General features: G+C 41.6%; 1 protein-coding gene across 1 annotated transcript in view; it reads right to left on the bottom strand.

Annotated features, from left to right (window-relative positions):
• Positions 1–201: 201 nt before the first annotated feature.
• Positions 202–25,408, bottom strand: part of SDCBP (syndecan binding protein) — a 68,236-nt gene continuing 43,029 nt past the window's right edge. The window contains exons 3-9 of the mRNA XM_077492742.1: positions 15,262–15,346; positions 14,087–14,187; positions 13,160–13,321; positions 10,314–10,489; positions 2,349–2,520; positions 1,324–1,415; positions 202–756 (exon numbers count right to left, since the gene is read on the bottom strand). Coding sequence (XP_077348868.1) covers positions 702–756; positions 1,324–1,415; positions 2,349–2,520; positions 10,314–10,489; positions 13,160–13,321; positions 14,087–14,187; positions 15,262–15,346 — 843 coding nt within the window. The 3' untranslated portion in view covers positions 202–701. The remainder of the gene's footprint in view (positions 757–1,323; positions 1,416–2,348; positions 2,521–10,313; positions 10,490–13,159; positions 13,322–14,086; positions 14,188–15,261; positions 15,347–25,408) is intronic.

Here is a 25,408-nt window from a genome sequence, read left to right as displayed (position 1 = left end):
AAAAGTACTGACAGTAGTTATTCTCCATCTGTATTACAAAAGTCAGCACAGTCCTGATTTTCTGACCTCACTGCCTTCAGCCAAGAGTGTCTGAGGTCAAATGATGGAATGGTCCCCTGTGCCAAGTGAATGGATTTAAAATCACCTCATCTTACTTTCATGGATATAGTTTTCCTTTAAGCATAGAAAATTACATTGCACTACTGTGTTATCGCTTTAATAATCTGTAGCATATATAAAGCAAGATGGCATGCAAGTTAAACAAGATTTATACATAGGAAAATAGCTCTCACGTAGAATAAAAAATTACAGCATTTTCTTGGATACAGTTACATGTAAGAATAGTGCATTTCTTTACTAAACCAGCGGTATAAATCAGAATGGCAGAAATCAGTTGTTGGTACATTTCAATTTTGTGTATCTGAATAGTAATCAAAATACAAAGTTTGACTAGCATTCATTCAGCTTGTACAGCACAAGGTATGACAGCTTGTAAACATATTGCTGATTAAATGAAAGTTGCACAGCGCTCTACCTATTAAAGATGTGTTAACATATACTGTACAGAATCAGTTGCAATAGGTTTTGCTGTGTTATACAATGCCAGGGTTAACATGCAGTAGTAAGAATCCTGCTCTTAAAGAAGACCTTGCTGTCTGCTTATTGTAGAATAAGTTCTAGCTCAGGGCACCGAGCACATATTACACCTCAGGAACAGAGTGATCCATCAAGTTCTTCAGAACACTTGAAGCCATTCTGTTGAGAAAAAAAAAAAAAAAAGTGAACACAAGTTAGATGATAATCTAAAACTCTGTAATTATTTAAGAACATTTTTGGGTTTATTTTATTAACTCCCTCCTTTTGGAACAAGTGCATCCAATATTTGGTCATGGCAGACACAGGCTCTACTTCCTGCAGTGTTACACAATGGCTGTGCCTTACTGATCCTTCTCACTATGCAAATCTGTGGATCAGCCAACACACTGAAAACAGTCTACAAAGCTAAAACAAAAAGATATGGAAAGGACAAGCATGTACCATAGCAACGGCATGATACATTTAGATGTTAGAATGGCTTTGTCCTCGCTGGATCAGAGGGATTAGTTCCACTTTATAATAACTGTATTAATATAAGAAAAATAAATCCCCCCCCCCCCCCCCCCATCAGAAACCAGTTCTGATGAATGACAGCAACTTTCTGTATCCAATATACCGTGAGGTCCTAGGTCAGAAGTGTTTGCTGTACACGGGATGCCCTGCTAGTGTATCAATTTCCCAACAAAGCATGCTAAACAGTCATTTTTAGGAGGACATTTCACTCACCTCTTTACCATGTGCTCAAAGATGTAAGATGGCATTACAGTGAGGGTAACCACATTCGCAGAAGAGGACAGCGTTTCTGCAACCTGTGAATCCTGTGCAAACACAGAAATACAATCAAGCTTATAATTCAGTGAACTACAATAAAGTATGCTATAGAATCAGCACCTAAAAGCATTCTGCTCCTGCAGTCAGATATCTCAGTTCGGCATTACCCTAGTCATTAACAGTAGTGCTGCAATTAATAAAAAAATGTATACAGATATATAAAAATGTTTTATATATTATATTACATTACACACATACATATACACACAGGGTTCACAGGATAAATACAAGCAGATGGAAATCTAGAATATCCTCCTTCCTTCAGCTTCTGCTGTACCTTCCCCTTGGGTGTATTATGGTGTAGGCCTTATAGCAGCCTCTCTCAACCTTTTCAACACAAAGGAACCCTTGAAATAGTTCTCTGGTCTCGGGGAACCCCTGCTAAAAATAAAAAAATCTACAACTCAGGACCATTCTTCCCACTGACCATCGCATTCATGTATCATTACACTTGTGGTCACTGGGAAGAATTACCTCCTTACAGATAGTTAAAAAGATCAATGGTGTCAGTGGGAACTTGACTGAGAGGCAGAAATTGCCCAGTGCTGAAGGAACCCCTAGCAACCTCTGGAGGAACCCTGGTTGAGAATCACTGCCTTATAGGTTCAACAAGATTCTAATATTCAACCAGTGTGCCGATATACTCTAGGCAGACAGCACAGGAATCAGCACACCATGCTGTGGTGAATTTACAGGATTCTAGTAAGGCGTTTAGCATTTTCAAAACAGCAGAAAGTGCTGAATCACAATTGGGCTATAATCAGTGTCATTTTTACATATAACAACCTGTCCTAAATATTTGTAAGGTGAGTTTAATAAACCATTACATCACTACACACATTTAACCTGAGAAACAAAAGATACAGGATATAATTAAACTGAATAAAATGAGCCCAGTTCTTAACACTCATTCAACATACCTTCATTCCAATGACATTCTGGCCATTAATTTCACAGAGATTGTGTTCTGTTAGAAGTCCATTCCTTGCAGCAGAGCTGTCCTTGACAATGGAAGTTATTCTGCCGTTTTTGAAAACAAACCCAACATGTCCGTTGCTGTCTTTGTGCATTGTGATAGTGCGCTCAAATGGTCTGCAAAATACATGACAAGTTTATAGGCAAAAAGAAACTATAGCATACTATATTCTCCTGCACACAGTGTATATAAAATTATACAAGTGAAAATCAGTAAAAAAAACAAACAACCAACAGCTCCATCAGTTATTTGATTTGGTCAACGTCATGAGTGTTGGATAATATTATCCAACAATGAGGTCATATCCTTTACTGGAACCATCTATCATAAAGACATGCACCAAGTACTTAAAGGGGTTGTGTTTTTTCACCTTAATGCATCCTATGGCTCATTTTGCCATCAATCAAATCCAATGACATGGGGGGGGTGGGGCCCAAGTCTGGCATTCATGTATATAGATGTAAATGCTGGACTCGGGAGCATACCCGCAAGGTAACCCCCAGGAGAAAGCTTCTGATGCGGGGAGGAGCCACCAGGGGACCCCAGAAGACGATAATCGGAGCCACACTGTGCAAAACGAGCTTCTGTCCCCCGCCGGCTCCAACACTTAGAACAAACTATGAAACCCCACCGATCGCTCAGTTTTCAGGGTTTCCTGAGCAGACAGCCGGTGACTGTCAGTCTCACTGGAGCGCTGGGCTGTGGAGGGGGCAGGAATGGCCAGCTCAGGCTCTGAGCAGCTCGCTGAGAGACTGAGCTGGGTGCCAAGTCCAGGCATGTGGGCAGATTCTGAGAACTCGGACTTCTGCCAGCTGAAAAACGGGCCACAGGAGAAGTAAAAGCTTTGGCTGTATTTTCACCTTTAGGCTGGGTTCACACTGCTGCGGGGGGAGATGCGGATGTGATTCGCACCGCAAATCACATCCGATCTCCGTAGCGATGCGAGTTCAGCCATACAGATAGTATGGCTGAATTCGCATCGCTCCCGCAGCAAACTCGCACGGGACCCTTTTTTTGGTCCGCAACAGAATCGGATCGCATGGGGGTTCACACCATGCGATCCGATTCCTGTGCGAGTCGGCAGATCGCACTGCGATATGCGGACGGATCTGGGGGTGTCATTAACATATCATTGACACTCCCAGCCGTCCGCATAGGGCAGTGTGAACTGCCGGCGGGAGTAATGCGATGCGGGAAAACGCCGCGGATTCGCGGCGTTCCCGCATCGCAGCGGTGTGAACCCGGCCTTAATGCATTCTCTGAAATAAGGTATAAAAAAAAAAAAAAAAAAAAAAAAAATAAAAAAAACCTGTGTACAGCCCCCATCCCCCATCCCCCTTTTACTTACCTGAGCCAAATCTCAATCTAGCACTGTGCATGAGATCAGTGGCTCGCTCTCCTCACATGCCTCCAACATGGGATTGAGTCCACAAGAGTGCCCTCATAGAAAGCAGCTTGCTATGATGGCACTTGGCAGGGGAAGAAGCCAGGAGCACTGGCAGGGATACCCAGAAGAGGAAGACTCAGTTCCGTGCAATGGTTTTGGCGGGTAAGTAGAACAGGGTTGTTGTCCATTTAAAAAAATATATATATATCCTTGTTCGATCACTTTAACATGAATCTTTGCTAGATCTTCCACTATGCTGGAACTAGAATCCACCCCCACAAAAATCTGAGAATGACCACTTTCTTAGGAGAAAGAAGTTGGCCTTATCCCTGCCATGTATGACAAGTACTGTTCAGTTTGCTTCAAATGTTCTAAAATACTTAAATGGCTTACTGTGAAGTCAAGCATATTTTGCCTTTAAAGGAAAAATTGCACTAGACCCCTTGGTCATCTTTGATTAAAAAACTAGTGTAGGGGGACAGAAGGCGGAGCCAAGCCGAGAGGTAATGCTGGCTTAGAGCTCCATTCTCAGCAGGACAACGGAGCCATATAACAGCTGAGGTAATTTGACCCTCTGCACATATATATCATACCAAATGGTAGATAAATATCCCTACCTTACATAGGCGACATTAGGGGGGGTCAGAGGAGACTCATGAGGCAGAAAATTAACAAGAAAGCGCCGCCTCACACATACAGCAGTATGGCACTGAAACCCTCCCTCTCTGAGGGGAGACACAGTGAGGAGAACTAACAGACAGCCCCTTCTGCTGCTTTACATAAAGATGTTCTCTCATTAAAGGCACATAGGTCTCTCTAACCAAAAACCTGAGAAAAATATGTCAGTTCTGGAGAATTTAGAACTTTCCACACAAAAAGACTTATCCCCTCCTGTAACGCTGAAACAAAATAGAAAATCTGCTTCAAAAATCACTAAAATCCACCGCAGATACCATCACCACAAAACTTAAAGAAATTAGAGAACTTGGTCAGCGTACATCAGCACTGGAAATTAGAGCAGACGATCTGGAAAATTATACATCTAACATTGCCTCAGAAATTGATTTTCTTAAAGTGGAAAATGACATATTGCAATCCAAATTGGAGGATTTTGAAAATCGTGCAAGACGCTCCAATATACGCATTAGAGGAATACCCGAATCTGTGACTGATTTAAATGGTGCTATTACTGCACTTTTTCAAGAATTACAACCAGCTATCCCACTAGAGCGTCTTGAAATGGACCGGGTTCATAGAGCCCTATCACCAAAGAAAACAGATGGTCCTCCCCGTGACATTATCGCAAAATTGCATTTCTACCGCACTAAGGAACTACTGCTAAATACAGCTAGAAATAAAGATCCCCTAATTTTCCAGGTTCATAAATATAAATTATTCACAGACCTCTCACAAATCACAATCAACAAAAGAAGAACCCTGAAACCACTACTGCAAATATTACAGCGAAATGACATAATCTACCAATGGGGCTTTCCTTTCTCAGTGCGTTTTACTTTCCAAAGTCGCAAATATGTGCCGAAACCGCTAAGGACCTGCAAACTACTTTACAGAAACTTGGGATGATAAAACACATCAAGAGATGCTGCGGATACTCGCCAAAAATCATCCTCATATGCTGATAATCCCTCCTCTGCTTCCAGAAGAGAAGAAGACTACAATCCACAGAAAAGAAGTCGCATACAATCTCCACCTCCGGATCCAGATCTGGCTGACACTATGGACTGACAACTGTACTGAGGCTACTATCTTGCCTTTTCAACAGAATGGCTACTGCCGAGTTTTTTCTCCGACTTCCAATCAATACTTTTATCATAATCTTATTTAAGTAACGTTCCTAATAATTTAGGCACCTTATTATAACTTTTTTTTCTCTCTTCTCTTCTTTGTCTCTGAGGTTGCCTTAATCTTACATTTTTATTTTTAGCTTGAAAAATGAAAATTATAAGATTGGCTCTTGGTGTCCTGCAGGGAAGTTCCTTGCACCCTTCTCTTGCTACCCTCAGCAGCTCGGTGTACACCGGGCAGTTGACAGTGGCTCATGTACCCTTGGAGGGAGAGTTTTTCTCCTCCCAACGGACACATTAAGAACATAGATATGTTAAGATATATTTCAATATTGTATATTAATTGTATTTTCTTTTTCAGTCATCATCTTTTCCCCTCCCTCCCTCCACCCCTATACTCGAGACAAATAATTTCTTATATGACACACGTTCTAACAAACACCAACATATATTTACTTTTCCCAACTCCATGGCCCCATTAAACATCATATCATTAAATACTCAGGGACTAAACGTTCCACACACGCGCACTAAAGCCTTCCGCACATATTCATCCAAAAAAGCACATATAGTTTGTCTCCAAGAGACTCATTTTGCGTCACAATCCACTCCCAAATTTTTCAGTAAAGACTACCCCCAAGTATACACAGCTTCGGTCTCCTCTAAAAAACGAGGCGTGCTTATAGCTTTCCATCGCAATACACCATTTTCACTAATGAAGGAAATCAAGGATCCAGAAGGTCGTTACTTGATTCTTAAAGGACACCTACTTGATACCGCTATCACCATTACATCATACTACGCTCCTAACAAAAATCCCATTTATTTTCTTTCTCATTTATTTTAAAACTATAGAACACCACAAAATAGGTACTACAATTCTATGTGGAGATTCTAATCAGACCATATTTCAATTTTTGGATAAATCACCAATCCCACAGTCACATACAGCAGACAAACAACTCTTATCAAAACTAATTACAAAACATAACCTAGTAGATACTTGGAGAGAATTGAATCCAACCAAGAGACAATACACACATTACTCGTTCCCTCATCGCTCATTCTCTAGGATAGACCATATATTTATGTCCATAGGGCTAATTCCAGAAATAATATCTACAAAAATTATTCCCATCCCATGGCCCGACCATAGTGCACTGTACATTACTGTTGCCTCTATAATTCCAAAAAAAAAAAGATCCAACATGGATATTAAGAGATTTCCTACTCAAAAATCCAGCTCATAAAAATAATATAATATTGAAATTGCGCTCAAAGACTATATAAAATATAACTCCACACCTGACGTCTCTCTGACTACATTATGGGAAGCACACAAACCTGTTCTGCGTGGCATATGTCTACAGCAAGCAAACATATTCAACAGAGAGCGGAGAATCCTTTGTCAGACTTTAGAAACAAATTTCAATAAATGTCACACAGCATTCCAAAATAACCCTTCTTCATCTAAAATAAATCTTGACAAAGCTAAAATTGGAATTTGATCCATTCCCTGCTGAAGCAGCGGATAAAACCATCAAGAGATCACAACATAATTTCTATATCAATGCGAATAAACCTCACACACTATTAGCCAGGGCATTAAAATCCTGCCTGAACCCAACGAAACCGATACGTCTGAAAATCTCTAGGGGGTATACACAAATAATCCTTTAAAAATATTACAAAAATTCAAAACACGATTAAAAAATTTACACTCTAATAATGAGTTGGACCCTTCTAGAGCAAATATTTTTTCTCTCATATCTCTACCAACACTTTCTAAAACACAAATGGAAATGATGGAGAAACCAGTGTCAATTATAGAGGTATCTGAAGTTATCAAAAATCTGAAACTAAATAAAAGGCCAGGTCCTGATGGTTTTTCTGCGCTGTATTACAAAACGTATGTAGACACCCTATCTCCAGTCTTGACAAACACTTTTAATTCCCTTTTGGAAGGTCATTCTTTTAGAAGAGAAACCCTGACTGCAATTATCTGTATGCTCCCTAAACCTCACACAGACGATTCAATATGGTCTAATTAGCGCCCTATTTCGTTACTAAATTTGGACATAAATATTTTAGCCAAAATTCTAGCTAACAGATTAAATACTATTATAGGCAATCTTATACATCGTGATCAAGTGGGCTTCATTCCATTACGTCAAGCAGGAGATAATATTAGACGTGCAACACTCCTGTCACGTGCCGCTAAAAAAAAAAAAAAAAAAAAAAAAAAAAAAAAAAAGGACGTATTCCCACTTGTTTTCTTTCTTTAGATATTATGAAAGCTTTTGACACAGTATCATGGTCATATATGAACTATACCCTTTTCAAATGGGGATTCGGGCCTCATTTTTTACGATGGATCTCTAGATTGTATCAAGATCCCAAAGCTTATATCAGATATGCAGGGTACAAATCGGACAAGTTTAATATACTGAGGGATGTCAAGGATGTCCACTTTCGCCATTATTTGCTTTACTCATTGAACCTTTAGCACAAAGAATTAGGATGGAACCCACTATAACAGGTATTGAAATGGGTGACTTTCATCATAGGCTCTCTTTATTCGTAGACGATATTCTCCTTTTTCCATCTTCTCCACATGTTTCGGCCCCAAATCCTATGGTTGTACTACAAGAATTCTCATTTCGGGCCTTAAGGTCAATATTCAAAAATCTTCAGCATTAAACATTTCACTTGTCGAGAAAGATAAACAATCTTTACAAAATTCACTACCCTTAAGTGGTTAGATCATAGCCTCCCATATCTGGGTGTGCAGTTTACTCCTAACCCCTCCGATTTGCAGCTAATTACCCAGCTCTATTAAAAAATATTACAAGGTAGTTATCTAATTGGTCATCAATGCCAATATCATGGTTTGGAAAAATCAATATCATAAAAATGTCTGTTCTTCCGAAATTTTTATATTTATTCAGAACTCTCCCGATTCATTATCCTGCATATTTTCTTAGGCTGATTCAAAACGAAATTTACTTGGGGGAAAATAAAACCCAGACTTCACAAAAAAAACACTTGTTCTCCCCAAAGCTTTGGGTGGTTTGGGATTTCCAGACTTTAACATATATTATAAGGCAGCTCAATTATCTCAATTAACAAAATATCACTCTTCTACAGAGATTCCTTTATGGGTCCTCATTGAAGCTGTAGACTATGATCCTCTTCCTATAAACAATACATTATGGTTACAACCTGCGGGTCGTAAGTCTATAAATAACCCCATTTCTAAGCACTCTATCTATATGGGATAGGTATAGAAATTCACATGGTCTGCAATCTCCACAAGAATCTGACTTTTTACCCAGCCTGGAAATATCCCAAAACCTTTAAAGCTTGGTCTAAGGCTGGTATCACTTGTCTATATAATTTAACTTCAACTATATCAATAAAATCTTTTACAGATCTATGTGAATTATATAAGCTTCCACAATCAGAAATATTCAGATATCTCCAAATCAAAATTTTTTATACTCCTCTTCTCAATTTAAATGTAAACTTACATAATATTTCTCAATTTGAAAGATTTTGTCTCAAGGAACCACATGCTAAAGGTCGTATTACATCATTGCATACACAATTGATATCTAATTCTAATACTGTTATACCTAAATATGTGGCCAAGTGGGAAAAAGATTTGGATTGTGCGATCGATTCTAGGTCTTGGTCCAACATATGGTCTTTCACAAAATCTTCCTCTATAAATATATTGGCATCTGAATCATCATATAAAGTTCTCACAAGCTGGTATTTGGTTCCTGCGAGACTCGCCAAATTCTCAACAGACAACACTGGCCTCTGCTTTTGTGGCTGTCCAGAAAAAGGTACCTATATACATACCTGGTGGCATTGCCCAATTGTACAATCATTTTGGAAAAAGATTTTTCTGAGAATTACAAAAATTTTTGATCGTCCAATTTTTCCAGACCCAATTATAGCTCTCCTTAATTTAAAACCAGCCTTTCTGAATCAGAAACAATTCAAATTAGTTCTTACACTCCTGATAGCCGCAAAGCAGACTATAGCCAATGCATGGAAAACAGACGTGGTGAATATTGCAGAAACCAAACGTAGAATGAATCAATCTTTCATCCATGCTAAGATGGACGCTATAGATAAAAACCAGATGACAAAGTTTGATATCATATGGAAACCCTGGATTAAATATTACACGTCAGATAATATTGATAACCGAGTTTTATTGTTATGGTGATTACGATTTTTTATAGAATTACAACATTAGCTGATATATAAAACATCCTCCGGAGAATTATTCCCTCCCCTTTCCCTCCTATATACCGTTTATGTTCCTCCCTTACTATATAATAATATTTACTATAAACATACTTTAGAAGTTATGGTCAAAACTTTAAAATCATATCTTTTCTTTTAGACATATTTATATTTTCTTGGGCATAAAATGTTTAAAACTCGGCTATAAGAATGTTTTCAAATTCTAAAATATATAAGGCCGTTTATTGTCATTCCCACGAGAATATCTTGAAATTCTTCTTTGCTTTATATCATCCGTACTTCAATGTGTCTTTTTATTTCTGGTATCAAATAATTTGTCTTATATTCTGTACATGTAATTTATTTTAACATAAAATAAAAACTTTTGAAAGAGAAAAAACTACAGTGTAAAACACTGTTTACATCTTTCTTTTAGAAAGCTAAATAATGTACCAACCTGTCCCTTAGAACCATGGAAATTCTGTCTCCAGAAACTTGCTTGAGGAATTTATGGGACTTGTCTGAACTCCAGCCAGCACAATTTTCACCATTGATTTGAAGAATCTGATCACCAAACTTTAATCCAACCAAAGATGCTGGAGAATTGGCTTGAACAAGCTGCACAAAAATACCCTGTAAAGCAAAAAACATAAAACAAAATTTATGTCAGAGGAGCTGCATTTTGACATATACACACACACACACACACTTTTTCTCTGTGAATACAGGCCATAGAAACAGGACAAATGTTTAAATAATGGTCAATGTTACTCCTCCTAGCAATCAGTTATATTGTTTAATGTTCATGGGGGGGGGGGGGGGGGTTTGTTAAAGTTTATTTGAACAAGCTGACGTTAGGAGCCGATTGGCTACCATGCACAGCTGCAGTTGATCTTGCACTCTCCAGTTTTAGTAAATCAACCCCCATGGTCTCACTTTAACCACTTTTGTGGGCGCGCGTTCCCATTGGCCAGCGGGGGAGCCAATCCACCGGCCACCTGTGATCGTTTCCTGCAGTGACAGAACTGGGATCTGCCTGTGTGAGCAAGGCAGATCTCAGTTCTGACAGGGGAGATCACACAGATCCTGTCTTCTGCTAAGCAGGAAGATGGATCTGCGTGTTTTCCAGTCACACTGTCCACCATACAGTTAGAAAACACCAGCAGGGAACACATTTAACCCCTTGATAGCCCTTAACCCCTTCCCTGACAGTGTCATTAGTACAATAACAGCATATTTTTAGCACAAATTACTGTAATAAATATCACTGGCTCCCAAAAAAAAAAAAAGGGTCAAAATGTCAGCTCTGTCTGCCACAATCCCGCTAAAAATCACTGATTGCCGTCACTTTGTATATAGTGTACATTTATTTAAAAATGCCATAAATCTATCCCCCATTTTGTAGACGCTTTAACTTTTACACAAACTAATCCATATACGCTTATTGCAATTTTTTTACCCAAAACATGTAGCAGAATACATATCGGCCTAAATTGATGAATAAATTGGTTGTTTTACATTTTTATTTTTTGGAAATGTTTTATACGTGAAAGTAAAAAGAATATTTTTTTTCAAAATTTACGCTTTTTTAGTCGACAGTGCAAAAAAAATAAAAAGGCGCAGAGGTGATCAAATACCACCAAAAAAAAGCTCAGTTTGTGGGGGGTGGACATCAATTTTGTTTGGGTGCAGCGTCGGCTGCAATTGTCAGTTGAAGCGGCACACTGCCGTATAGCAAAAAATGGCCTGGTCAGGAAGTGGGTAAATCCTTCCAGGGCTGAAGTGGTTAAACAGTGGATGGTGTGCATGAAGTTTCTAAAATGTGTATACACACACACACACACACACACACACACAATTACCAGTAACGGTTAAGCTCTGAATTGTTTAAACAGTAAAGTAACCCTTTCACATAATGTCCTAAATGGGAGAGAAGTTATTAGGCCCAGAATCCAACCTAACAAACATTGTACCTTTGCCCACCCCAGCCAAAAAACCTTGAGAGTACAGTTTAGGCCCCTTTCACACTGGGGTGGTGTGGGCGTTGGCGGTAAAGCGCCGCTATTTTTAGCGGTGCTTTACAGTCGTTTTAGCGGCGGTATGCGCCCACTAGCGGGGCAGTTTTAACCCCCGCTAGTGGCCGAAAAAGGGTTAAAACAGCTGCAGCCGGTGGGATAGCCGCGCTGCCCCATTGATTTCAATGGGTAGGAGCGGTAAATACACCACTCCTTCACCGCTCTAAAGATGCGTGTAGCAGGACTTTTTTCCCCGTCCTGCCAGCGCAACGCTCCAGTGTGAAAGCCCTCCGGCTTTCACACTGGAGTGAAAGGGGCCGTTTTTTCAGCCGCTACACAGGCGCTATTTTTACCGCTGTAGTGCCTGAAAACCACCCCAGTGTGAAAGGGACCTTACAGCCAGGAAAAAAGAAAGTGTCCATGTTCATTATGGGATGAGAATGTTAATTTTTCTTGGCTCAAATCTCTTCTCTTCTCTAGGGAAAGCAGTGACCACACATGGGCATATAAATACAAATCTCTTCATGCTAGATCTCAATGCAATGCACAAGGACATTCCAACTTTAAAGAAGTCAAGGTTAGTTTTTAAAGTACATCTAAAAAGGTAAAACATCTTTGTTAGTTTTAGATGGAGTGGAGAGAGATTAGACCAACTGTCAGTTTTATTTTTTATCTTTTTTATTGCAGTCTTTGTCCCCGTTAGGGAGATTCACCCTATTGTGTTCTGTTTACTGTTCTCACTGAAAAGGGACAGATCACCACAAATCAGAGTCATCACCAGAACAGGAAAAGAGGTGAAATCTTCCACTGGGGACACTAGTTCTAGAGAACCTGACGACAGGGGATTCCATTTTGTTGGAGGAATTCCCTCTCACTTCCTGACAGGAATTAAAGGAAAAGCACCCAAATGGGAGAACCAGAAAGAATTAAAAAAAAAAAAAAAAAAAAAAAAAAAAAAACACATTTATAACGGTTCCTTAATCTATCCAAAATGGGGGAATAAAATAAAAAAAGGCTTTGACTTTGTTTTTTTTATAATTTCAATGTACATACACTGTGAACAGACTGTAGGTTTCTAAATTTAAAAATCACAATGACTATTTTCAATCAAGAAATGGGAATCAACTACTCCCAGACATTATCTGCAAAGTTACTCTAGAATATTTCCCTTGAATAGGTTAGACTTAGAACGCTGCATAATACATAACCATCCAAAAGTAAAATATCACCCTCAATCTTCCGATCTTATACCACTCCTTAGAATGACAGAAACAAGTTGGCAACTTACATTGTCAATAGCTTTAAGGCGGAGACCAATTTTTCCATCCTGATCCTTACACAAGATAACTTCACGGATTCCTTGTTTTATTTCTGCTCTACGGATCCCAAGATCACATCCACTTATTGGAGCCACCATGTTATTTACAGCTGATGGTCTTGCTAGCTGCCGCTGAATTGAAAAATAAAAAAATATAAAAAGTTACAAAAATCTGTGAAAATCAATGAAAGAGAAAACAAACTCTTCCGGTTTAGACATTTAGAGCTAGCTATATTGGGTCAGTGTTTTATAAATACAGGTTACATGTAGCTCTTTTGAAAGAGTTGTATACATTTTGTGACACCGGAGATATATTCCAATCCACAAAAACATCAGTTTAAAGGGTTTCTGGTATATAGGCCCATTTTTTTAACAGTGATACAGGGTGACCCTGTATTACCTGTGCCCAACACTGGACCGTAAAGCAGCCTGCAGCTAACAATGCGCTACACCAATGCAATATAAAAAGTGCAGAACATTACAGGCAGACCTAAATTCACAGGGTGACAGGGGCACTTGAATGCCTGCCCCCCCCCCCCCCAATTAACTATCATATAGGTGGCTTATTAGCGACCTTGTGATAGCAATAAAGAACTTCTCATTTACCACTGCTAAACCCTTTACTGAAAATTCACAAACCTTGAAATTCAGGCCATTCAAATACAGCACATGGACATCAGGTGCTTAAGCAAGAGTTGCTTTAAAGTGCATTTCCAATAGCCACACCCCTCTCTAATTTCCATTCTGCAGATGTTTGATTAAACTCCAGCACTATATTAAAGCTGAAAGCAGGTCTCAGCAGCCAGAACAGCTGAAGCTATAGGTCTGCGGAACACGAACAAGGACATTGGTTTAAAACTAAACACTGAAAAAGAAAACAAAAATGTCTTTACTTACTCCATCTGCAGGCACCATAGACATATTTTTGTGGATTTCATCTTCACTCAGGCTTAAACCCATATACTGGGACAACTCTGGATACAGTTTAGGATACAAACCTAATCGGAAAAACAGAGTTTGAATCAGGGAGTGCAGACTTGAGAAAATATATGCAAGAAGTTGATCAAGTATTACCTGCAGGGACTTCCAAAAAAATGTAAGCCTAACCCCATTGTTTTTCGACGAAATGCAACAAATTCGTTAAACAACTTTTCATTCAATTTGAATATTTCCGAAAATTAGAACTAAAATTCCGAAAACCCCTGAACATTCGAAAATCCAAAATGATAACCAATAAATATTACTAACTATTAAAATTATAGGGATTGGAATTTCCTTTCAAATTTGGCTGTTAGTGAACGTAACAAATACGAATTTATCCAAAGTTACAAATTATCCGAAATAACGAATGCCGCATCTAAAACAAATGGAACGTAACAAAATAATACAATTAGTTACGTTCCATTCTTTTAGATGCGCTATTCGCTACTTTAGACAATTCATAACTTTAGATAAATTTGTAATTGTTATTTTCACTAACAGCCAAATTTGAATGGTAATGCCAAAACCTATAATTTAATAGTTATCATTAGCTATCATTTTGGATTTTTGTTCTTATTTTCAAATTTTTATTAAAAATTTATTCCAAACAACAAATTTCAATCATAACGAATGAGTCAAAAAACGAAAAAATAAAATAAAAATAAAAAACCCAAACAAATGAAAACGAAAACCAGCAGTTCACAGAGCTAAATGACAAAAGTTTGGCTTTCCTTGGTGTGAGGTAGTATTTCTACAAAGCCTAACAAACATAGAGCTTGCTCATTTTTCAATACCAGACTTGCCCAAAACTCAAAAAAAAGATGCTCCAAAGTCTAAAATTATATGTTCACCATAAGCAAATATGAAATTTTGTGTGGATATTAAAAATTCATCTGTTGAAATATTCTTACTACCTCATTCCCCACCTACAGAAGATTATAAAAGGACTTTAATGCGGTATATCTACAGAACAAAGTAAATCACACTTTTCTACTGAAAATACTAACTCCTTCATATTAACTTAAGAAATCATCAACCCACATGTTTTAAATTTTAAAGAAACTCATAAAATGTAGAAGCTCGGCTCATACCTCCATGCTGGGATAAAGGTGCTGAAGCTGAAGCCTCCGATAAAATTGCTGGATTGGCTGGGTTTGATGCAAATGCAGTTTGAGCCTGAAAAGTAATGTTAAATATTATTTAAATATATTAGTAGCAAAATGTGCACATTATCTTTACACTTGTACTAGTGATGAAACTATAGCAGATAAGCAGTTTTAAATGCCATCAAGAAGCCAAACACTTTGCCTTTAAAAGTGTTTTTTGTTTAGGGTAGACAATGGTAAGAATTTTCATGGCAGGATGCGTTCAAAGACGACACAAGCTTAAAAAAAAAAAAAAAAAAAAAAAAAAAATAGGATTTTTGTACTCACTGTAAAATCCTTCTCTGTAATTCACCGACCGACACAGCTCCTCTCTAACTAAATGGGTTGTATAGCCTGCCATTAGGAGAAACTAGGCAAAATTGTTACACTATACACAGAACTTTAATCCCACCCCAGGGGGGCGGACCCCATGCTATCAACCCTCCTCCTGCTCCCAGCAGCTTCAGTACGTCAACAAGCAGTATAACGTAGAAAAAAGGAGGGGTGGGTGCTGTGTCGGTCGGTGAATTACAGAGAAAATGATTTTGCGATGAGTACAAAAAAAATCCTATTTTCTCTTATATTCACCGACCAACACAGCTCCTCTCTAACTAAATGGGACGTCCCCAAGCAGTGCCAAACGAGGGGTGGGAAAAACAGCAATAAAACTTCATTCACCATGGCAAGTGGGAACTAGTGAAACTAAACCCACAAAAAAAACAGCAGTGTGTGGAAAACTCCACCATATAACTGGGCTTTCTCAACAGGAGTGATCCCCAAGACAGTAATGCAACTGTGCATTAAAAACAGTACTGTGTTTTTTTTAATAATTAAAAAAAAAAGGGATTAAAAAAAAAAAAAAAAAAAAAAAAAAACTCAATAGCAACTACACGGCCGCCTGCAAAACTTTGCTACCAAAACCAGCATCAGCCAATGCAATGGGAGGGTTACTTAGCGCTAGACTCACCACCCTGGGGCGTTCTGTAAAAGCTACAGCAGTGCCTGTAGTCCCTAGGAGGTTCCCAGTAGGAGAGGAGAAAAAAAAAAAAAAAAACTGTCAGCAGCAGCAGCTACAACCAGCGGTGCAACGATCTGCAGAGATTCAGCAGAGAGCCATCCAGCGTCCTGCACACACAGTGGACACAGGAAGCAGCAAATGAGAGCACATGTAATGCTGCCACAAGAGGACAGCGGCGAAAAAAGCGCTCAGGCTTTAAGAAAATGGCCGCCAATGTAATCAATAGGAAATCCTAAGGAAAATGGCTGCTGAAGCTCACCAGAGGAATTTTCAGCTTTCCCAAATCCAAGATGGCCGCCGGACGGCACCATGCGGTGACAGAGCCAAAAAATAAAAATGTGCTGCCTGCTGAGAGTCAGAACAACCTCCACAAACACCGTTTTTGGGAACCCCAGCCGCACAGAGCGCCCCCAGGTTTGAAAAAACCGAACACACACACACACACCGCCCCCAGCGCATGCAGCCACCCCCTCCAGAGGGGGGGGGGGGGAAGGAGGGGTGATAGGGACTTAGGAAAGAAGATAGGGAGGTGAGGTGGCCCCCGAATCAACCCCCCAGGGAATGCCCAGCTGCTCACTCCACTGAAGCAGGGAGAGCTGTACTTACCAGACCTGAAGAGCTGGGAGACATTCCATCACAGACCTACTCCTGCGCAGTTACAGGGTAGCTGTTGGCCTCGGTATACTGTGATCCAGACATCAGTAGCCCGGTGTATACCCCGGAGCACTGAAGCTCACCGACCACCTCTGGAGCTGAGGCATGTCGTGGCCTGCCGAGCCTTAGCTGCGGCCTGCTCACGCTCGATGGCCGGACTGGGGAGACTACAAGGTTATCACTAATCAGCCTGTCACCCAGCCAGCAGTTGATGAAAGATCCTGAGATCTTCTATCTTGCGCAAAAAAAGCAGTAAATTTGCAGCAAAAACCATGGACCGAGAGGCCCGCAGGATTTCCTAGGTCATTCTCCTTGCTAGGCAAAATAAAAACTGAAGCTGAAGCTGCTGGGAGCAGGAAGGTTGATAGCTTGGGGTCCGCCCCCCTGGGGCGGGATTAAAGTTCTGTGTATTATGTAACAATTTTGCCTAGTTTATCCTAATGGCAGGCTATACAACCCATTTAGTTACAGAGAGGAGCTGTGTCGGTTGGTGAAGAGAAAAAATAAAATAAAAAAAAAACACAACACATTAAAAAGGCCAACTAGCGGTGCGACTGGCCCCCCAAGCCTCTTCTAGAAGGCGATCTGGGCCACAGTTGAACAAGGACATCAAGTACATTGCAGGACTAAACAGCTCTGCACTAAACACGTGGATGGCAAGGGCCACCCATAAGCCAGAGGAGAAGAGTGTGCAAAAGCAAGGAGTAAGTATTCCACCTTATTCTTCTTTGCCTTGAGTTAACAAGCATTAAACCCTTGCAGGTTGAACAAAAGACGACTATATACATGCCTCCATCCACACTGAACAGAGTGCAGGGAGGAATCTACACTGCTGGCTATTGTATTTATGCAGCCTAGACAACCACGGCTGTCCGAAAACAATGACGCTGCTGAACAGCGATTGGGTTTTGATGAAATAGAGTTACTGGCAGCCCAATAACTTTCCCAATGGCCAATCAATGTCTTAAAATTGTCTTGTCGGGTTAGCAGAGCCACCTACAGATCAAACTTCAGTAGAAAATTTTGTTTCGGATGAAAATTGAAGCTGTCCAAGGCCAACTTTAGGCTTGTCCCCTACTCATTGACAGCACTCAGACATGGAGAATTTCATTCTAGAATGGCCTGCTCACCCCATATTTTGAAAAGGTGAAGCATATTAAAGCAGAGCTCCACCCAAAAGGGGAAGCTCTATTCATCTGCATCCCCCTGCCCCCACTCCCACATTTGGCACCTTTCACAGGGGAAGCTGGTATCTGTTTTTGGCCAGTACCCATCCCCCAGAAGTTTGGCCCCCCTCCTCCTTCCTCGGCCGCCAGGCCATTCACAAAGTGCAACATGCTTCGTCCATGCGCAGTAGGGAAATGGCTGTGAAGCCACAAGGCTTCACTGCCATGTTCTCTTTCAAAGAATGGCAGCGCCAGCACCCGAGAACCGATTGAAAAATAAGCTGGCTGCCGATATTGTGGGATCCCTGGACAAGTGTCCCAATATTAAAACTCACCAGCTACAGTATTTGTAGCTGCCAACTTTTACGTTTTTGGGTGGAGGTTGGAGCTCCACTTTAAGGCTTCAGCAAGGCTTTGAAGACTATTGTTACAACACTGCATCATTAAAAAAGGAGTTGTAAAAGGCAGAAGTTTTTTTTTTATCTTAATGCCCTCTATGCATTAAGATAAAAAACCTGTGTGTAGCAGCCCCCCAGCACCCCCTTATTACAGTGCCTTGCAAAAGTATTCACCATCTTGGCATTTTTCGTGTTTTGTTGCCTCACAACCTGGAATATGGATTGTTTGAGGAGATGCATCATTTCATTTACAGAACATGCCCACAACTTTGAAGATTTTTTTTTATCGTGAAGCAAACAACAAATGCGACAAAATAACAGAAAAAGTCAATGTGCATAAATATTCACCCCTCTAAATTCAATACTTTGTAGAGCCACCTTTTGGGTCTATCAGCTCCAAGTCGCTTTGGATAAGTCTCTATGAGCTTGCCACATCTTACCACTGGGATGGTTTGCACTTGTGGCCAGCAAAGTCCGACCACAGATTTTCTATTGGATTGCGGTCTGGGCTTTGACTAGGCCATTCCAACACATTTACATTTTTCCCCTTAACCACTTCAGCCCCAGAAGGATTTACCCCCTTTCCTGACCAAAGCCCTTTTTACAATTTGGCACTGCAACACTTTAAGGCCTCATGCACACGAGACGCAGTTAAACGCGCGTTCAGATGCAGTTGGACAGTTTTTTCAACTGCCCCTGAACTCATTCAATGTTATCCTATGTGTCCATGCACACAGTCTCGTTTTTTTCCGTTTTTATGCAGTTGCGTTTAGTCTCGTTTTTCCAGAAGCAAAAAAATGCGTTCAGAAACAAAAATTTCCACGTTTCAGACGCAAAACGCGGCAAAACGCGGTAAAACGCGGCAAAACGCCGCTACCGCGTTTAGCCGCGTTTGCGTTTATATGCGTTTTTAAAGGTGACCTTTTTTTTACATTAAAAATCTCAAAAATGATTGCAAATGATGAAAAACCATTAGAAAAATATTTTAAACAATTGCAATTGCAAGTGGACAATCCACAACTTGTGGCAAGTGACATGGCAGGTGGCAAGTGACGTGGCAAGTGGACAATCCACAATTTGTGGCAAGTGACATGGCAGGTGGCAAGTGATGTGGCAAGTGGACAATCCACAACTTGTGGCAAGTGACATGGCAGGTGAAGTGGCAAGTGACGTGGAAAGTGGACAATCCACAACTTGTGGCAGGTGACGTGGCAAGTGACCTGGCAGGTGACGCGGCAAGTGACCTGGCAGGTGACATGGCAAGTGGAAAATCAACAACTTGTGGCAGGTGACTGGCATGTGACGTGGCAAGTGGACAATCCATAACTTGTGGCAGGTGACGTGGCAAGTGGACAATCCACTTGTGGCAGGGGACGTGGCAAGTGACGTGGCAAGTGGACAATCCACTTGTGGCAGGGGATGTGGCAAGTGACGTGGCGAGTGGACAATCCACAACTTGTGTCAGGTGACGTGGCAAGTGGACAATCCACAACTTGTGGCAGGTGATGTGGCAAGTGATGTGGCAAGTGGACAATCCACTTGTGGCAGGTGACGTGGCAGGGGACGTGGCAAGTGGACAATCCACAACTTGTGGCAGGTGATGTGGCAAGTGATGTGGCAAGTGGACAATCCACTTGTGGCAGGTGACGTGGCAGGGGACGTGGCAAGGGACGTGGCAAGGGACGTGGCAAGTGGACAATCCACAACTTGTGGCAGGTGATGTGGCAAGTGATGTGGCAGGTGATGTGACAAGTGGACAATCCACATCTTGTGGCAAGTGACGTGGCAGCTGACGTGGCAAGTGACGTGGCAAGTGGACAATCCAAAACTTGTGGCAGGTGACGTGGCAAGTGACGTGGCAGGTGACGTGGCAAGTGACGTGGCAAGTGGACAATCCACATCTCGTGGCAAGTGACGTGGCAGGTGATGTGGCAGGTGATGTGACAAGTGGACAATTCACATCTTGTGGCAAGTGACGTGGCAGCTGACGTGGCAAGTGACGTGGCAAGTGGACAATCCAAAACTTGTGGCAGGTGACGTGGCAAGTGACGTGACAGGTGACGTGACAGGTGACGTGGCAAGTGGACAATCCACAGCTTGTGGCAAGTGACATGGCAGGTGGCAAGTGATGTGGAAAGTGGACAATCCACAACTTGTGACAGGTGACGTGGCAAGTGATGTGGCAGGTGATGTGGCAAGTCACGTGGCAAGTGGAAATCCACAACTTGTGGCAGGTGATGTGGCTGGTGACGTAGCAAGTGGACAATCCACAACTTGTGGCAGGTGGCATGGCAGGTGACATGGAAAGTGGACAATCCACATCTTGTGGCAAGTGACGTGGCAGGTGATGTGGCAAGTGACGTGGCAAGTGGACAATCCACAACTTGTGGCAGGTGATGTGGCAAGTGACGTGGCAGGTGATGTGGACAATCCCTAACTTGTGGCAGGTGACGTGGCAAGTGACGTGGCAAGTGGACAATCCACAACTTGTGGCAGGTGACGTGGCAAGTGGACAATCCACTTGTGGCAGGTGACGTGGCAGGGGACGTGGCAAGGGACGTGGCAAGTGGACAATCCACAACTTGTGCCAGGTGATGTGGCAAGTGATGTGGCAAGTGGACAATCCACTTGTGGCAGGTGACGTGGCAGGGGACATGGCAAGGGACGTGGCAAGTGGACAATCCACAACTTGTGGCAGGTGACGTGGCAGGTGATGTGGCAAGTGATGTGGCAGGTGATGTGACAAGTGGACAATCCACATCTTGTGGCAAGTGACGTGGCAGCTGACGTGGAAAGTGACGTGGCAAGTGGAAAATCCAAAACTTGTGGCAGGTGACGTGGCAAGTGACGTGGCAAGTGACGTGGCAAGTGGACAATCCACATCTCGTGGCAAGTGACGTGGCAGGTGATGTGGCAAGTGACGTGGCAAGTGGACAATTCACAACTTGTGGCAGGTGATGTGGCAAGTGATGTGGCAGGTGATGTGACAAGTGGACAATCCACATCTTGTGGCAAGTTACGTGGCAGCTGACGTGGCAAGTGACGTGGCAAGTGGACAATCCAAAACTTGTGGCAGGTGACGTGGCAAGTGACGTGACAGGTGACGTGGCAAGTGACGTGGCAAGTGGACAATCCACAGCTTGTGGCAAGTGACATGGCAGGTGGCAAGTGATGTGGAAAGTGGACAATCCACAACTTGTGACAGGTGACGTGGCAAGTGATGTGGCAGGTGATGTGGCAAGTCACGTGGCAAGTGGAAATCCACAACTTGTTGCAGGTGATGTGGCTGGTGACGTGGCAAGTGGACAATCCACAACTTGTGGCAGGTGGCATGGCAGGTGATGTGGCAAGTGACGTGGCAAGTGGACAATCCACAACTTGTGGCAGGTGACGTGGCAGGTGATGTGGACAATCCCCAACTTGTGGCAGGTGACGTGGCAAGTGACGTGGCAAGTGGACAATCCACAACTTGTGGCAGGGGACGTGGCAGGTGACGTGGCAAGTGGACAATCCACAACTTGTGGCAGGTGATGTGGCAAGTGACGTGGCAGGTGATGTGGCAAGTCACGTGGCTAGTGGACAATCCACAACTTGTGGCAGGTGATGTGGCTGGTGACGTGGCAAGTGGACAATCCACAACTTGTGGCAGGTGGCATGGCAGGTGACATGGAAAGTGGACAATCCACATCTTGTGGCAAGTGACGTGGCAGGTGATGTGGCAAGTGACGTGGCAAGTGGACAATCCACAACTTGTGGCAGGTGACGTGGCAGGTGACGTGGCAAGTGGACAATCTACAACTTGTGGCAGGTGACGTGGCAAGTGACACGCTAAATACAAGTACACTGCAGCTCTCACAGCTGCTGCTACTCACTCTGGTCTCACAAAATTGCTGAAATAGTTAATTTTTGAGCTGAGGAGGGTCTATGATGTTAGCTTAACTAAACGCTTCTAGACGCAAACGCGGTAAAACGCGGTAAAACGCCGCTAAATCGCGGTAAAAATCGCGGCAAAACGCGCGTTTCTAAACGCCGGTTTCAACATGTGTCCAGCAGCATTTGCATCTGCGTCTCGTGTGCATGAAGCCTAACTGGTAATTGCGTGGTCATGCAATGTTGTACCCAAATTTGCATCCCCCCCCCCCCCCCCCCCCTTTCTTTTGATGGTATTTGACTGCCTTTGGCATTTTAATTTTTTTGCGATATAAAAAACTGAAAAAGACTGAAAATTTGAAAAAAAAAAAATTATATATGTTCTACTTTTTGTTATAAGAAAAATACAATAAACTAAATTTTAGTCATACATTAAGGCCAAAATGTATTCTAACACGTCTTTTTTTTTACCAAAAAGTGTATATTTATTGGTTTGCGCAAAAGTTAGAGTCTACAAACTAGGGTACATTTTCTGGAATTTACACAGCTTTTAGTTTATGACTGCCTATTTCTCGAGGAGCTAAAATTACAGTACAACATCCCCCTCCACCCCCCCCCTCGCCCCCAATTACCCCATTTTAAATGGAGACCGCCTTTGGAGTTGGGGGAGGGGCGCCTTTTAAAAACTATGGAGCTGGTCAGGAACTTATTGGGAGGTCTTTTGCTACATGGCGGTGACGTGGTTAGGAAATCCAACTTGCTCTGTCCAGCACCCAGGTTCAATGAGAGGTGTTCCAGGATCTCAGGGAAGTGATTGCACAATTTCCACTTTGCAAAACAGACAGGTGGGGGTAGTATCCGAGTTGACCGAGTCATATGGATTGATGGATGTCTCAGTTCTAGGGTTATCAAAATTTTAACTTGCACTATTCTCATCCTTAATGGCAGGGACAGAACATTGTGCATATATCAGTCAATTCGGGTACTATCCTATCAGACTCTACTGTGTTACACCCTGGAGTCTTGTTATGATGGTCTATGAGGCTGGACAGCCTCAGATGATTGGTACTGATGGGTGGAGAAAGGAAGGTGTTATGCTGTGTCAAAGGAAAAAGACAGAATCATGAAATAGCAATGCTGGCACAGGAGGGGGTCATGTCTACTGGATGCCGAGGTGTCCCAACTTGTCCAAAGCAAAAAAAAAAAAAAAAAATATGTGAAACCAGGTTACTGGTGCTGGTATCAAATGTCTAATGATGCACTGCATTCAGCATCAGGTTAAATTGTACTTAGCAAGGTACACTACCTCGGAGAGTCTATTGTACATGTCCTCTTGTCTTTGGCATGGATATAGAAGGAACACTGGGTTGTACCCAGATTATCCCTGAAGAAAGGTTTTATAACAAACCCGACACCTCCATAGACCTACTGAAAGTTCCGCTGGGATTTGGGGAGGAGTTAAAAGTTGGGTAGTTAGACTTTGGGCAACAGGATTTAAATTGCACCAACAGTTTGTGCAATAGAAGGGCCTGGGTCAAGGGGGGTTATAATCTAGGGGGAGGGGGGCGATACAAAATTAATAGCTGCAGGGAATTATCTGATGGAGCTGGCTGAGGTAATGTTTTAGGTGGAGGCGAGGTAGGCTTCCCTGAATAAATTAGTTTTCAGGGATCACCTAGTGGTGAAAAGGGTAGGGCCTGGCTGGACATATATGGGTGGGGAGTTCCAGAGGTTCTGGAGCAGTCCTGATGTTGAGCATAGGAGGAGGTAACAAAGGAGCTGGAAATCAGGATGTCTTAGGAGGTTTAATGGGAAAAGTTTTCAGGTACAGTCCCAGGGCCACAGCTTTAGTAAACTCCACCCTGTTGCCGTCCCGATGTGTGTAATTAGTAAGAGACCTATGTAGAGTATTGTGCGCATTGAACTATATTTTTCTTGTTTTTTGTTGTTTTGGGGAGAAGCCTCTAAAAATTTGAAGCATAATAAAGCGCAGCCAGGTTTACCTAAATTCTAAAAGTTTCAATCATTTTTTCTCTCCCTTTTTAAGATCTGTGTACCTGACCTACAAAATATACTGCTAATCACTAGTGCAGGAGAGGCGTTGCCCTTTTTGTCAAGGAACTATTTGTTCATTAACAAACTATTTTGTCAAGGAAGAATTTTTTTGTTTGTTGCAGTCAGCAATAGTTTTCAGGGCAGCTATGTATGTTTTTTGAATACAGATGCAATGCTCGTCCAGTCTAGTGGAATGTGCAAACTAAAAACCTTGGTTGGAGAAGCATTGACTATTTTTTTTTTCGTCTTTTCTCCTCTTTTCATAATTAATTTTACTATTCTTCATTTTCAGTACTTACCTCCCTTTCATTCCTTTTCCTTGTTTAATATTATGCTTAAGTTTTTCCTTTTGGTTTTGACGTGACATTTTCAAATGATATCCTTTCATTCAGTGAATGTACAAAGATTTTTCATGTGAATATTTTCATCCAAAAATTGATACGTGTATGGAGAGCAAAAAGCTTGGTTCCCATCTATGCAGTTTGCCTTTGATCCATTTCTGCTGTGCGCATTTGTACATGCAAGTTTGCTGTGATATGCATTTTGTTTTACATTTTTGTCCAATTTGTTGTTGGGCAGCTTAAGAAAACGCCAATCACAGGAAAAACGCACTGCATGCTTTTCTGCAGCTTCTCTATTTAATCAAAAAAAGGACAGTTTTGCTTTGAAAAAAAAAGTCCTTGACCCTTTCCAAATATGCAGCAGCTGAAAAAAAAAAAAAAAAAAAGCATGTGGACGTGTCCCATAGGAAACCATGTTAAAATAACTAGTCTGTTTCTGCAAAAACCACCAAAAACGCATAGGCCTGGTTCACACCTAACATTATTAGCAGTAGCATGCTTTTTTTTGTATCACTGGTCATCATGGGGGTTAAAAAACAAAACAAAAAACAAACAAAAAAACACACACACACACACACACACACACTAAAA

The sequence above is a fragment of the Lithobates pipiens genome, unplaced genomic scaffold (genome assembly GCF_037356315.1).
Source record: "Lithobates pipiens isolate NorthernLeopardFrog02 unplaced genomic scaffold, aLitPip1_a1.2 Scaffold_19, whole genome shotgun sequence".
Taxonomy (NCBI): Eukaryota; Metazoa; Chordata; class Amphibia; order Anura; family Ranidae; genus Lithobates; species Lithobates pipiens.
Note: the sequence above shows the minus strand (reverse complement) of the source record. Positions and strands in the feature narration are given on the sequence as shown.